Source organism: Triturus cristatus, chromosome 1_2, assembly GCF_964204655.1.
Source record: "Triturus cristatus chromosome 1_2, aTriCri1.1, whole genome shotgun sequence".
Lineage (NCBI taxonomy): Eukaryota > Metazoa > Chordata > Amphibia > Caudata > Salamandridae > Triturus > Triturus cristatus.
The window spans coordinates 218,789,052-218,804,690 of NC_140580.1; the positions used below are offsets into that span (position 1 = coordinate 218,789,052).

The 15,639-nt window shown below is 45.3% G+C and overlaps 1 protein-coding gene across 1 annotated transcript; it reads right to left on the reverse strand.

Moving 5' to 3' along the window:
• Window positions 1-9,842: 9,842 nt before the first annotated feature.
• On the reverse strand, window positions 9,843-12,958 carry NEUROG3 (neurogenin 3). The gene is made up of 2 exons (XM_085614805.1): window positions 12,488-12,958; window positions 9,843-11,435 (listed from the first exon to the last, which is right to left on the reverse strand). The coding sequence occupies exon 2, from the start codon at window positions 11,432-11,434 to the stop codon at window positions 10,853-10,855; it is 582 nt and encodes a 193-aa protein (XP_085470931.1). The 5' UTR covers window position 11,435; window positions 12,488-12,958; the 3' UTR covers window positions 9,843-10,852.
• Between the last annotated feature and the right edge of the window lie 2,681 nt (window positions 12,959-15,639).

The following is a 15,639-nucleotide window of genomic DNA, read 5'->3' on the forward strand; positions in this document are numbered from 1 at the left end:
GGTATCTGTCTGAGAGGTGCTAAGTTACCCTTTACAAGGACCAGTAAATGGGCCAACAGTCGAGGTCAAATTTGCCACAGTGGTGAGGAATTAATGGAACATTTGAACAACCATAATCTAATCAATGTTATGGATATTGCCACTGTAACAATTGATAATAACCCCACTGAGCTGACATTTAGAGGGAGGGGTAGTGTTTCCACCATTGATTATGTTTTCATTTCCCCTGCCCTTGAGGACTGTTTACTGAAAGCCGAAGTTGTCGCCACTACTTATGGTGATCACAATCTGATTAAAACAGTGCTGAGACTGTCCCCCAGGCCAACATATAATACTGAATGTGGTGCTAGGAACCTAACGCATTCCACAGACAACTTAAGATTGGTCTAGTGGGGTGTCAATAATACCGGCTTGTTCTGTATTATGGCAAAGGATAATTTGAGCCTCATGAACTCTTCTTTGTCAGCACAGGACCCTAATCCTGAGGTAATCAGCGCTTTTATTAAACTCTGTGAGGCCATCAAATCCATACGATCAAAACCCACTACTGTTGTGCAATGCGGACCTAGATGGTTCAGAGACTATTAGACCGCTACGTAAGGCCCTGTCGAGTAATCTGAGGTGTGACTCACTTATTAAATCGTTAAGGCAGAAGTATAAGTTAGCCACCTCTAAAAGAAAGGAAGAATTACTAAAAGATCGCGGAGATGCTCTTGCCAATGCCACCAGCCTATAGAACGGGAATACATTCTGGGCTGCCGTCGAGGATTTGAGGTCAATGGGCCAGTTACTGAACCCGATAAGCAGTAAAATAACCAGTGAAGCATGGGAAGCTCATTTCTCCATGATCTACACATCCCCAGTACAAGATGTATATCTTTTTGAGCATAGGACCCCAACTGGGATTTTAAAATTGCTGTCTGAAGTCGAGGAAGCCATCCACCAGAGCCTGGGTAACAGAGCCCCAGGTCCTGATGGGTTACCCATTGATCTTATTAAACACAAGGCAGAGTTTTAGGCGCCGCTTTTGTTAAATGTGGTGCCGCTTTTGTTAAATGTTTTTAATAATCTAACCAATGCTCCGCTACGAAGCTCATGGTCAACAAGTATTATTGTCCTGATTTTTAAAAAGGGTGATCGCTCACATCCCAGCTGCTATAGACCAATTTCCTTGATAGATAACACCCTGAAAATCTTAGGCAGAGTTTTATATAATAAGATCAAAATATGACCCGAGGAAAACCGCATTTTAGAATCATGTCAAATGGGGTTTAGGAGCAAAGTAGGCACAAATGAACAATGCCTAAATCCTAATTTAATTTGCTGTCTTAATTTAATCATTGGGAAATATACCATAGCACAGCGATCCCCAATATACCTGGCCTTTATGGACCTGACCTCTGCTTTTTATTTTGTGAACCGGTCGCGCTTATGGTCTATTCTTTTAGAATATGGTTTAGACGAGCCATTAGTGCATTTTGTGGCCTATTTACATAAAGATCTGAAGGCCAGGGTCAGAATCAACAGTGGAGGTGAGGTTTACAAAATTAAAGTTTGTAGAGGGGTCAGGTAGGGATATGTCCTGGTCCCTCTCCTTTTTATTATTTATATTAACAATTGGCATAAATCATTGACCGCGCTCACTAATGACGTTCGGAGAACTAATGGCAACATACTCCCCATGCTATTATACGCTGATGATGCTGTCTTAATGAGCCGCGCATCTAATTCCTTATGCACCCTAGTGCGGGGGTTAGTTGATTTTACGGCCAGTCTAGTCCTGTGCACCAATTTAAAAAAATCTTTTATAATGTCTTGTGCGCCGAGGAAACATTCCCTAAATTCTATACCTGTGGGTCATGAAAAGTTACAATGCACTAGCATTTTTCCTTATCTTGGGTTGGTCTTTGCTGCGACCAGCACATGGTCTGATCATGTGGTGTTTTGTAAGAACAAGTTCTCAAAGGCCACCAATCCTTAGCCTTTCCCGGCCAAAGAGGACAGGGACCATTTTAGCGATGTAATTTTTTTTAAAAATCTCAGTGCGTACCTACAGCTACTTATGGCGCAGAGGTCTGGGCCATTGCAAAAAGCTATAGTATCCAGTGCGAGGAAAACAGATTTTGACGGAAATTATTGGGTGTACCAATCTTCACCTCACAGTACATTTGTCATAGTGAATTGAAACTACACTACATTGAGGATTTTATACGGGCACGCCCCGCTTTATTTTGGCTAGCTATATGAAAAAATTCAGCAGCGTCCCCACAAGAGAGATAATAGGAGATTACCTCAATTGTGAGAAGGGGATGGATATTTCGTGGCTTGCTGGAGTGAGCCCAAGTAGTGTTGATTATGGCCGGCTCTTTTTAAGTCCAAACGAAACTGAGACTGTACATAAAAAAGCCCTTAGGACTGCATTATCCATACTATATAGCAAGGCAAGATTGAAGAGGGAATCTAAGAAACCAACTGTTGCAAATTTTATGGCCATCGAGCACACCTCGTACTTGCCGCCTAGCTATCTCACAAAACCTAAATGTCATTGGGAGAGGAGACTCCTTTTCCATTTAAGGGCTGGTACTGTAAAATGTCTGCTCTGTTTTCCCTTTGGGTACAAAGCAAACCTAGACTCTTTGCCATGTCCGTGTGATAGTTGGAGTGGCCAAACAATTTTACATTTTTTATTCTTCTGTAAGTTTTATATAAAATATGCAAAATGGCTTTTAAAACGTTTTTTTTTAAAAAGAGGTGGGCGGTTCACTTTGAAGATGTATATAGGAATATACTTAAACTGGAAGAGGATTAATTCGTTTTTCAAGTTGCCACTTTTTTTGAGGATTGCTGTACTGGCTTGAAAATCATGTAACTTATGAAGAATGAGTTTTTTGTTTTTGTTTTTAAATGGTTATCTTGAAAAGTGTGGGCTCCTTATTGAATGATGATGTATGCGTTTTTAACTTATTTTGCACCTGTGACTAATGTTATTGAAATTGTTTTATTTTGAATATGAATTCGTGCATTTTTTAACTTGTTGCAACATGATTGTGCTGTTATGGATACGGTCTTATCCGGATAAAGGAATTTTGAACTTGAAATACATCATGTAGGATTTTCCTTTCACTGTTATTCTGTTGCTGGTTTTCAGGCAAGGGGGTGGGGGTTCACACCTTTATTTATGCATTTTCCTTGAGGCAAACTACATAGCCTAGACCAAAAGGGAAGCTATATATGTTTGTTAGCTGGCGGTTAATCACACGACTGGTTTAGAAAGCAAGCTGACAAACACCAAAAGAAAAGGGATGCAGAGGCAAAAGAATGGTAATGACCTAATGTGTTTTTTCTATGGCCAATTTATATAGCTCTTACTTATTTGAAGCAAGGAGTTATGATATTAAATGTATGTAGCTTTTAAGTTTTGCGCAACATTCAGCAAAAGATTGGATTTTTTTCTTGTTTCCTTATTTGTAATCTTCAAGATGCTCAGTGTAGAATAAAAAACATTTTGTCTTTTTTGTGTGATTAGAACGTTCCTAAAGAATTTATTTAATACTAAAAAGCCTTAAGGCCAATTAAATCTGCTAATGGGGACACCGTTGCTGCCAGCAGAGTGATTTATTGCCCCCACAGACTTTAGCGACCTCAGGGGACTCCAAAATCCAACAAGCCTCAGTTACCAGGAGGCTTAGTTGGAGAGACGCAGCAAGGGGGCGAGGCCTACCACAGCGACTTAAAACGCCCTGAACTGAGCAGCCTCGCTCCCTGGGATACAACTGCTGCCAGACAGGGGTTTCTAAACCAGAGACACCCCCCACCCCTGAAATCAGCAACCTCAGGGGATTCCAAAATTCAACAGCATCGGCGCCAGGAGGCTCAGTTGCAGAGATGCTGCAAGGAGGTGGGGCCTCCCACAATGGCAGTAAAGCTCCCCTAGCAGCCTCGCTCCCTGGGACACCATTCCTGACAGCATGGGGTTTTCTGCCCCCCCCCCCCCCATAGACCTCAGCGACTCAGTGGACTCCAATATGTAACAGCCTCAGCACCAGGAGGCTTTGCTGCAGAGACCCTGCCAGGGGAGAGGGCCTATCACGACTATAAAGCTCCCTTAGCAGTCCTGAAGTGTCGGGGTGCCCGGTCAAAGACTGGGTCACCCCTTTAACGTCCCTCCATTAAGGTACTGCTGGCTTCTGATTTCACCTCAGCACTTACTGTATACCTCCCCAGGATTGCTCCTTTAAGCCTGTTACCATTGAAACTGTACTATTCTTCGCCTACCATTCTGTGACTCATTACCAAACTGCAGTTTATTAAGTTGATGCTTTGTTTGGTTTATTATATTGCTTCTAGGCTCATTGGCTCACCATTATAGGCATCTGTTCGTGGAAGAGAGCTGGCTGTACTTTCTAAAGCATCACATCCATTACAAAGTCTGGGTAAATCGAAGGCTATAGAGAGAGTTAGCGGTCTCACCAAAACAAGAAAAAAAAAGTGCTAAAACAGCCAGGGCAAATTGTGTTATTGACAGGATTGAGAACTTGCTTGTCGAATGTTAGAAGATTCTGGTCCTTGCCCTGCCGCTGCTTCCCTCAGCCTCCTTTATTCCTGGCACTTCCATTTCAAATCCTCAGCAAAAGCAAAATGAGTTCCAGACATGTTTAAACCGCTTTGTGCTTGCGTCGGCCATTGTTGGCCGACGCAACCCCTACCTCCCTGGTGCAGAGCACGTCCATTGGCCAACACCAGGGAGGGCCCCCTTTAATCCTCGGTGCAAAGCACCGGAGGGAGGCTATTTTTTTTTCCCCTGACGAGACGCGGAAGACTTTCGGCATCTCTCCCCGCCCCCCTCATACCCATCTGTGATGTCAGCGTATCGTGAGGTGCTATGACGTCACAGTTTTCCCCACGGGAGTCGAGGAAGCAGCAAGTAATGCCTTGCTTGACTCTGAAGGGGAAAACAGGCCAAAAACGGCCTCTCCAGCTTTCAGTGAGGCCTCGTTTGAAAGGGGTGAGTCTCCTCTTTCAAACGAGGCCTTACTGAAAGGGTTTCCTGGCCGTGGATTGTGGCAACGCTGTGATCCAATTTAAAATCACTGAAAAACGATAGGTTTAATGAGCATTATAATTAGAAATTAGCATTTAAAAAACCTTTGAAATTCACTGAAAAAACCATAGGTTTCAGGGACGTTATAGTTAGTTGGACATTTCACTCGTACAAAACCAGAGAAATTAGAACGTTATAGTTAGTAGAGCTAACTATAACTCGCGCCCCCGCAATGCACTGTTGATGACGTCACATATTACATCACTCATGACATGGTCATGACATGGTCAGTGACATCACTGATGACATCTCAAACACCAATATTCACACTCTCTCAAAACAGCTGTTGCACATGGTCTCTGCTTTCAACTCCTGGGCCCGTATCACATAAAGTGCCCCAAAGGTGCAACAGGCAGGTGCGCCCAATTTTTGCACCTGCAGGCCACTTTGGTATTACAGAAGGGGCCACAGATGCTGGCACGGCCAGTTCTGTAATACAGATAGTGCCAGTGCACATGTTGTACTGGTGCTATCCTAAAGGGGTGTTCCCTCATTTGCATGGGGCTCCCATGTAAATGAGTAAGACAGTTTGTCTCTGCTCGCACACTGTTTTATCGACATGGATTGTAGAGGGAAAAAGGCTTTCAGGAGGCAAACTGATTGTGTGCTACAAAGAGGTGGGCCAGTGCACCGCTTAAGGGCGATTCCTGCAAGGGGGAAAAAAGGTGTTCCCTGGACCCCCAGACATCTCCATCCAGAGGGTGCAGTCACTCACAGCAACCGTCTGCAGGAGTGTCTCTGTTCCCCTTTAAAGTGTAGGCCGGATGCTGCCTGTACGGTTAAAGATGCAGCTCCTTCAAACAGCCGCTCCACCGTTCACTACTCTAAAGACATTTCACATTATCCGCAACAGGGTGCATTGTCCGTGTATGCACCTGTCACACCCTGTTAAATACAATTACTATCACTCAATCTCATTCACTCTGAATCACTCACAATCACACATTCACACATGCACAGTGATACAACACTGTGCTGTTTCCTTAGCTTTCCCTCCTTTGCTGGCAACTTCAAAGCACAATGACAAACAGTGGCGACTCGCATAGGGTGTGCTGCGGGGCAGTGGTGCGGGGCGGGTAGGGTAGTAAACTCGGACATACGACGGAATGGAGGAAAGTAATGATTACTTTCCTCCATTCCATCGTATGTCCGAGTTCACTATACCCCTCCCTGCCCCTCCCCCGCCTCACCTCCCCGCAGCACGCCCTATGCGAGCCACCTCTGTCCAGGCAGCAGCAGAGCAGGAATCTGGCCCAGGACATCAGAGCCACTGAGGCTGATTCCCAATGAAGAGCCAGACAGAGCAACAGGGACCAGGATTAAAAAGAGGAAGACTCACCTGAAGCCCTCTCCGAGTTTCCTAATAGGATAAGAAGCACGGGCCTATCAGACGCTGGGACAGTGCTTGGGATCCTGCTGCAGTGTGGCATTGGCCTCAAGGCTGCACTGATGTGAGCATGGCGGCCCCATTTTAGCAGATGCTCTCTGCTGCTGGAGGTATGTGCAGTATGTCTGCTAAATTATATTGATTGCGCCTGTGTGAGGGGATCACAGTTGAATTATTGTCCTCGCATGCACAATCCAGATGTTCTCCTCCAGTGAGCTGTGTTTTGAAACAGCACTCTAGGTGGATAGTCACTCAGCCCCCACCTCACGTTTCACCAGGAGCCTGCCTGACCGACTGACAGCGATCATGAAGACACGAAAGTTGTGTTTCAAGAACACTGGTAAATTAAATAGTGAGCAGTATGGGCAGAGGGAAGGAGCAGTATGTGGCTGCTCACGTGGTTGGGTTGCGCCCTGAAGCCCCTGTTGAGGAGTCACCACTGATATTCACCAAGTTATACAATTGTAAAAATTACATCTGCAACGTTGTTGGGGATTGTGACACAGCAGAGGTGATGGAAAAGAAGATGATGAGGCTGTCCCAGCGGGTTGCCAAGCCACGCCTTATGACACTTCTATTTCCTAGGACCGGAAGCACTCCCAACTCTGGGGTGCTGTATGTGTCACTGTGTGTCTGTGTGCTGGGTTGCCTGGAGCCAAACTACCCAATTGTCCATGTTCACCATGTTGGATTGCCCCTCTCAGAATCCATGGCATAAAACTGGATTTGCCCTTGTCTGTTCATAGCTGTCAATTTTTCAAAACTAAAATGAGGGTAATAGTTCTGTAGCACCACTAACTGCTGTAGCAGTGGAGAATGTTGAGTCTCTTGGTAGAAATTTTAAAGCATAATGGTCAGAACTGTATACGATTCAAAGTGCACTTTATAGGGTGTTTTGGGGTTCCATAGGAAGGAACTATTTGGTAGTTATGAGGGCATTTCATTTAAGTCACTATCCACAGTGTAACATTAACCAGGACTAGGTAAGATTTCTAGATTACTTGTTGAGAGAGTTTGCACATATGCCTCTTTACAGGTGTCCTAAAGACATTTTTAACAACTGTTCTGATTAATGCCACATCATTAAAAAAACACTCGACGAGAACTAAGTACAGTATCGTTGAAATTTCCTTTTGCAAGAGGATTGAGGGTATCTTCCCCAATAAATTTGGCGGCATGCATTTTGGGCAGTTCATAACACATGGTTCACTGACATTGGGCTGAAATGGATCTGGTTTAAGGCCACTTTAATAGGGTATAGGGATCTCATGTGAGCTTGTTAAATCTTGTTATAAATGGTGTTATTCAAACAGTGTAAGGCCAGTAAAATTGGTGAGGGGGGGTTATGATTTAAGAACTATTTGAAGGGGGGTTCACAGCAGCCCAGCGACCTCATGTCAAGTGTGACACCCTAAGCCAGCCTTGGATGTTTTGTTCAAGAATACTGTGAATGCTGTGAATTATAAGCACCTTTTTTTTTTTTTATAATGTATGGACAAGGGGCCAGGTATATGGAACAGTATTTTACTAATTAAACGAGGGTCTGGAGTTACCTTAATCGACTTCCCCGCCGCCGTGGTCAGCCTTCCAACATTAAAGGTAAGGCGGTGGCCCCCAAATCTCCTCCCAGCCACCGCGGTGTCTGTGTGTTGAAACGCTGAGCTCCGAAGAGGCATTCCAAGGGCTGGGCACAAGGAGGAGCTCTGTGGGACCCTGCGGTGGAGCGGAAGGATTGAAGATGTACAAAGACGAAGAGGGGCAGTCTGGAAGCCTCGGCCAGGAAAGGTTTAATGCCTGTATCAGAAGGCCGGACGAAGGTTGGTGAGTGACCCACTGTGTCAAACGTCTACTAAGCACCCACTCCCACTTGTTTCTCTTTCTCCCTCTCTCTCCTTCTATTTCTTTATCTCACAATTTTAATTTCGCTGTCTTACTCAGCCGTTCACTTTCTTGCCATTATCTTTTTTCTATATTTCACCCTTGTGCACTTTCGCTATAATCTTCATTTCTCTCTCATGCTTTCGTGTTTCCCCTGTCTCTCTCTTTCCCACGCTCTTTTCTCGTCTCCCTTTTTTTTGCTGAATCTATTATTGTTTCCTTCTCTTCTCGTCTCTAGTGTTCCTTCTTTGTCTGACCCTTCTCGTTCATTGGCTCAATTGTTTTTATCTCTCGGTCCGCTGTTTTACGCCCCTGACTTTCTGTTAATTTAACGTCTCTGTTCACTCAGTTGCCTTCGTCTCGCGATCTTGCTTACGCTCTCCTTCTATACTAGTTTATTGTTTCTTCTCTTCCATTTCTTTCTCTAGTATCTCCATCTTCTCTGAATTTTGCCAGTTTTGGCAGTCTTCCTTTCTCCCTCCACTACCCTCCAAGTTCTTGGCTTTGTCTATTGCCTCCTTTCTACAGCTTTTTGCCCCCCCGTTTCTTACTGAAGCCCCACCCTTCTCACTACACCCTCACCCCCGCCCTCTATCATTCCTCTATTACTCCACAGCCAGGTGCAAACTAGCCGTGCTTTCTCCTCACACTTGAGCCATGTGGGACTCCACCAAGAACCCATTAATCTTCTTCCAAAAGATTATATGTACAGGAATTAAACAGCACACTCGTTTGTTCTCTGGCTCGCCCCATTCTGGACCTAGCTCCTATGATTTAACTGTTTTTGATACAGTTGTAAATCTTCGGAAAGTGTCACTGCATCGCAGGTGGGGGCGGGGTCAACATTAAGTGAAAACTTGCCACAGCCATAGGATAAGCGTGTCAGTTATACTCAGTTAGTCGGCATTCAGCTGCTTAGGCTGCCTTCGATTTTTATTTTTTTTGCATCTTTTATATAGCGCGAACTCGACCCGAAGGTATTGGAGCGCTGTACATGAGCACCGTATTTACATTACATAGTCAGGCACAGGGGGATTAAGTGATTTGCCCAGAATCACAGGATGTGGACGCGACCTCGAGGCTCGAACCCTGGTTTCCTGCACCAAAGTTCGATACCCACTGTTGGCTGTGTTTTTATTGTTTCAGCAACCTGTGAATTCATAAGCTTCTTGAGTTAATGCGAATGCTGCAGAACTGTGCGATTAACATGGAAGTTGGCAAGTCACAAGCGTCAAGCCACCTGCTCGGCGTTACATCCTTCCATGCCGAGGTCGATAAAATGAGTACAACTGAGCTCGGGTATGGCTGGCACCGCATTCGCAGGCAAAGCACAAGTACTCCATAACATACGTTTTTATTGCGATGGATATATATGCTCCTCTCTACCGGCACAAAAGATTCAAAAGGCTGCTTTTTATTAAAGAACAATTACTTTATTTCCTTTCCACCATACTGACACATTTATGGGATCGCCCCAAATGTCTTCCCCAATAGAATCACTCGACATCGTGCAAAAATAGCTAAAATTTTCAGGTACAAAAGATAGTTATTTATAAATGCAGCGTGCTGTATCAATAAATACAGGTCAAAGAAGCAATTTAATATAATTATTAATTCGTTTTTTTAAAAAAATGAATAAAATGATTAGGAAAGGCTCAATGGTGCCTCGAAAGAGACGGCCTCGTGCCATAAATATGAAAAAGAACACAAGAAATATTGTCAAAACAATCAGTGGGTGTATCAAGCCTCGGGATGCAGCCTTATTTATTTGCAAGCCGGAGACTTGAGTGCATATTGTATTTTGCGCTAGGAGACTTAGAAAGTGCAAAAAGAATACGTGCTTCCAGTGCTTAATTTGAGCCAGTGTTTTGGGGGACAGGCACTTCATTTTTAAACGTACTAGCGGGGAAGAATGAAGAAGAGCAATACTGAAAACCAGTCATAGGGAGTGGATTAAAGCCTTGAGGTGGACTCAGGTTTACACAGCCTTGGTACTCCGCTCTCTGACACTTCTTAGAGCCGACCGGGCTTCTGAGCAGCACTTTGGGCAACTGCACTTATTCTTTTTCAAATTAAGCACTTCGAGCTTCGGCACATCAACACAACGAGAACGGTTAGAAAAAACCGGGAAGATGATTTTCTTTGAGGAAAACCAAGACTTGTTCAAAAGCACACTTATCAGTTCCCTTACTGCTTGCTGCCACTGGACCTGGCTGTCCCCTGGTACTGTGGGTACGTTCTGCTTGTGCTTGGTGAATGTCCGGATTGTTGAGTTGCGTTTCTCACTAGGTTGTTGCCTTGTTGGTAGCTTTCGGAGCGCTAACAATTCGATCAAGTAAGACAGTTGAGGTTCTTTCAGAAACCTGTTTCTGTGGCGGAGGCTGACTATTTTCGCTTCTTTATAGCTAGTTCCACAAGCAGCAGCATCGCCATGAGGCCACCTTTCTCCTAGCAGCCAAAAAGGCCCAGGCGCATTCTGGAAGAGCTCAGGCAAGCTGGAAGGGTATGGGATGCCTCATGCAGGCAGGGAGGAACATGGAGTCCGAGGGGCTCATGCTGCTACCCTGTGACATAGGGGAGTAGAAGGAGTCACAGTCGCTGGTGGGCAAGCTATCCGGGCTGACCAGCTCCATGAGCAAACGCGGAGCCCGGGGCTCCCCCTGCAGGCTTTGGTCGGCCATCTGCAGGGTCTCGGTCAGCGCCCATATGTAGTTGTGAGCCAGCCGCAAGGTCTCGATCTTGGTGAGCTTGGCGTCGTCGGGCAGGGCGGGCAGCACCCCGCGAAGAGCGTCCAGCGCCGAATTCAGGTTGTGCATTCTGTTGCGCTCCCGGTCGTTGGCCTTCACTCGTCTGTGCTTCTTCTGCCCGTTGGCCAGGCCCTCGGTCGGACAACCCCGGCGCGCCCTCTGCTTCTTCTGAGGAGGATGGCAGGCGCAGCGGTCCTTCGTGGCGCTGGGGGAGGAGGGTGTGGAGGAGTAAGTGCAGGAGGGAGAAGAACCGCCGTCGTCTTCAGAGAGCCCATAATACTGCCCCGCCTGGACAGGTGAGCAGACACTCTTTGGGGACATCCTGCGCGGAAGGAAACAGAGCATCGCGTCAGTATACATTCAATCAGCCCACAAGATTTGACTTAGACGAACTTTAACAGCCTCTCCACCTCATCCCTCCCCACCACTACTACACGTTGTGGCATAATAAAAAATTGCAATGGGGAAAAGACGCTGGGCCTCTCCTCCAGGTGTTAAAACCAGACGCGTAAAGTAAATATGTTGTGCTCCCGTAAAGAATGCGACAAGGGGTCCCTGAGTCATCCATCTGTTACCGATAGTGGTGGCCCTTAGGTGAAATGAGGAGCTAGTCTACTCACACACACTCTCGCACTTTCGCTGCGGCGGACTGTTTTGCGCCCCTTGTTAAACTTAGGCGGAGACCAGACCGAACAATAAATGACATACTTGCATCTCTCACTCATGTCATTTAGTCAAAAAAAGTACTACGTGTGACGTTTTCGAAACCCACACGTCCAACCCCCTTAGTTTTCTAGACCCCTTTATACTTCTACTAATACCCTGGGTAAAACATGACTTAAAAGTTTCCGACAACTCCGTCAGATTTATCACAAAGTCAACCACAAAGTACTACACACGGGTCATACTAAACTGACATGTCTGCATGCACTGATAAATAAACAGAATAAAAGGCGCGCATCTTATAATACAGCTTACAGTTAAAACAAACATGTATAAGTAGAAAACGGTTAGACTTAAATGAAGAGGGAGGGGCAGCTCTGGCAAAAAGGCACAGTGATGTCTAGTGACAAGGGGTGAGCAATTCCCTGTGTTGTTTTAAATGTGGTTCAGGGCTATTTTACGCACCTCCGAACCCGCATAATCAATATCATAATTGATATTATTGTTTCATGATTTAATAAGGAAACACTTTAAAGCTTGGACACGTGTTTTTTTAAAACGAAATCAGAAAATAACACCCCCGAACGATATTCACCTGTGCAGTTTTTATCAACATTTTAAAAAGTGGATTTAGAAGACAGGGTATTGTGAGTTCATACAAATTATTATATTTGGGAAATGCGAACCCAAGCCTTTGAAGGGGCAACTTACCTAATATCTGAAGAAGACTCCGTGCCTGAGTCCGGCCAATGACGGAGCCCAGCGGATGGGCAAGCACCAGGCTCTGCTACTGCTTCTTCCCGGGTGCTTGGTGTGGCTCTGACGCCAGCCGGTGGGGTGCCCAGGGGCTCCCTATCCTATTATCTCTCTCAGAGTGGGCAGGTTCCTTCTCTCTTTCTCAGCTGTGATGGTTCTAAGATAGGTGCTCAGGTGCACGGACATTTACCAAGGGTGGTGCGGATTCTTGGTGCCCCCGCGGGGGTGCTTGGCTCGGCTTGGTCGGTTATAAGGTGAGCTGCCCGGTGCTCCCGGAGTTTCGGTGCTCCCCCGGGTATGCCTGGAAAGGCTGTGGTAGTTCAGACGTGAACTACTGACAAGGCTGCATCCAAGAACGGTTCCCAGGGGAGAGGCAGGCTACTGACTGAAAGGCAGGCTTGTGAATGGCCGCACGTCCGGCACACGACTGCATTTAGCCCTATATATACCTATAGGTTTAGGGACCGGAGAACAATTGGGGTTTAGAAATCAATAAAAAGCGTGCTCTCCACGCCTCCTGCTCCAACTCCCACCCCTCTTACCACATTTTATCTTATCAGCCCTGCCGGGAGCGTGCCTGTCCCCCATAGTGTCAGAGAGGGGACCAATCAGAGAGTCAGCTCGGAAGATGAGGCGCACGAGCCTCAGTCCTCCCCCTCCCCAACACTCCTCTCCGTAGCGCAAGGAGCCTCCCACACAGCTGGAATCCCGACAAAGGGCAAGGGGTGAAGAGACGTGAAGTAAGAGGGAGGGGTAAATAATGATGAACAACATACAGCTCTCTTCCAGCCCATAGTCTTAAATTCAACAGAGGGACTTCATGTCTGCCTCTGAGTCCAACAACACAGCACGCTCCCGCTTTACAAAACACCCTGAACCAACCCCAAATGAATACATTTGAGCTGCTGCTCCTCGCGTACGTGCGAAGGCGCAATCCTGCCTCTTACAGGGAATGCAGTGCCGAAACAATGTTCTCAAGCTATAATAAAACTGCAAGTTGCCCAAAAGTCTATGTAGTAGATCAGATTCCGGTCCCACGCACTCAGGTGTCGATTTCTGGCTGGGAGGTGCACAGCAGGTTGGGCTGAGGTCGAACAGTATGAAGTTCTCAATTGTTCTGACGGGGGCAACAGCAGCGCCAAACACCGTCAGAAGACCCCACTGGATGCACGAGTCTGGACAGCCACGTGGAGCTCACCTGCGGCACTCTGGGTGGAGGGTGAATTGGGGGAGGGTGAACGGTGGCCTCGAGCGAGCAACACATCTTCACTTCTCCATTCAGGCTCACATTTGTTCAGGTTTCACATTAGGTATGATGGTGTCAATCAGTACACCGGCGCGCAACAAGCATACCACGCAGTTTATTTGGAGATGGATCCCTCGGAGCCAGAGCACAGAGCGCGCGACCGGAAGAGCGCCGTTGCCTGCGCTTTCCGTTACAAAAGAACATGACGGCAGTGGGAGCGCTTGGTAATAATATAGCAGTGAATACATACATACAATTGTAATGGGGAAAATCCAAATAAGGGGTTATCAACCAAAACTAGTGTATATAGTTCATTATTATTTCATAAAAAATCAAATGATCATATAAGATTTTTATATACACAACAACATTCATCTAAAATGCGGGCGCCACAAATATATATAGAAAAAACACACAACACAGGTTCCTCTATGTAAATAAGAAAATATGCAGACTATCCCAGAACTGCATAGACGTGTGCCATATTAAACATAAAGGCAACCTAAATGAACCGTCGAAAGGAGTTGATGTTTTGTTCCGGTCCACAATCATTTACTGCGCCATCACCAGGGCAGGTGCGTTCCTCAAGGCTATTGTAGCAAACGCAAAAACAGTTTATTGCTGTATGTGGATTAAAGACGCCTGTTTACCAAATAATATCTTTTCGCCAGATAGTTTGCCTATAGTCAATTTTGTTGTCTTTTGCTAGTTTTGATTGGATGATGTTAGTGCAGTGCATTGCGGTTTGCATCTGCTACTCCACCTCCACAGCTGCTTTCATGTACAACAATAAGCTGCTTTTGCACTTCACTACAAGAGGTTGAGGAACACAATTTTTGGAGTTCACACTTCCTGAAGATTTTTTAACCTTGTGTATCCTAATTACTTGTTTAGTCTGTAAATATTTTTACTTATATTGTGGAACATGCGATTTTTGTCGACATACCTTTTAGGCTTATTTCTCATTGTCGAAGCACTTTGCTTTATATATAAACAATCTTTTTATATGATCTTTTGATTTTCTATAAACTACCAAAGCAGTGTATATATTGACGAAGGCCAGGAGGCTGAAACGCGTTTGTCAGTTTGATCGTGTTTGTGCAACTATTTGGAATTAAAATACCGTAAATCATGGCCTGAGTGCGCAGCAATCTTGAACTGTGTTTTTATATAGCCATACTCTGTGGTAATAACTGAATACCCAGACTCCTTCGGGTTAAATGGTTGCCCTATTTTGTTTTACATACTACAGGAGCTATAGAGGAGTGTGAGCCAACAAATCAACAGAGAGCCGAACCACGGCGGTGGTTTGGCTCTAAGAGCTCGTGCACGAGCCAAGCCATGAAAATATCGACATATGAAATATGCAACTTACTTTATGCAAAAATATGATAAGGCCAGGTATATTATTTAACATGCAGAAGCATTTTACCTCAGTACAACAAATGATATTACTGTACTAAAAGTCACTTATTAAAAGTGATAATTTAAAAACAAGGATTTAAAAACATTCATGCTCCCAGCTCAGATGACAATGCCAGTAGTGAGGAGACATTCATGTGTACCCCATATGCGGCCTAGATTGTTATTATGAATGGAGCAACCCCATAGTCTATTCAATAAACACAAGAGGTTGTTCTGCAGCGCACATCCTGAAGTCACGAATTCGAATGTGTCCTCATATAACAATTATGTTTTTCTTCACGAAACGGAATAATTGTCTGGTATTACATGAGCAAGTTTCAGGTCTAAATGTGTACAAGTTTCACTCCTTTTTGCATCAATAGTTATTTGCATTAATTCTGGGCACCTGAGGTTAGACTGTGGGTGGCAGGCAGAAGCCACATGAGAGCTTGGCTCG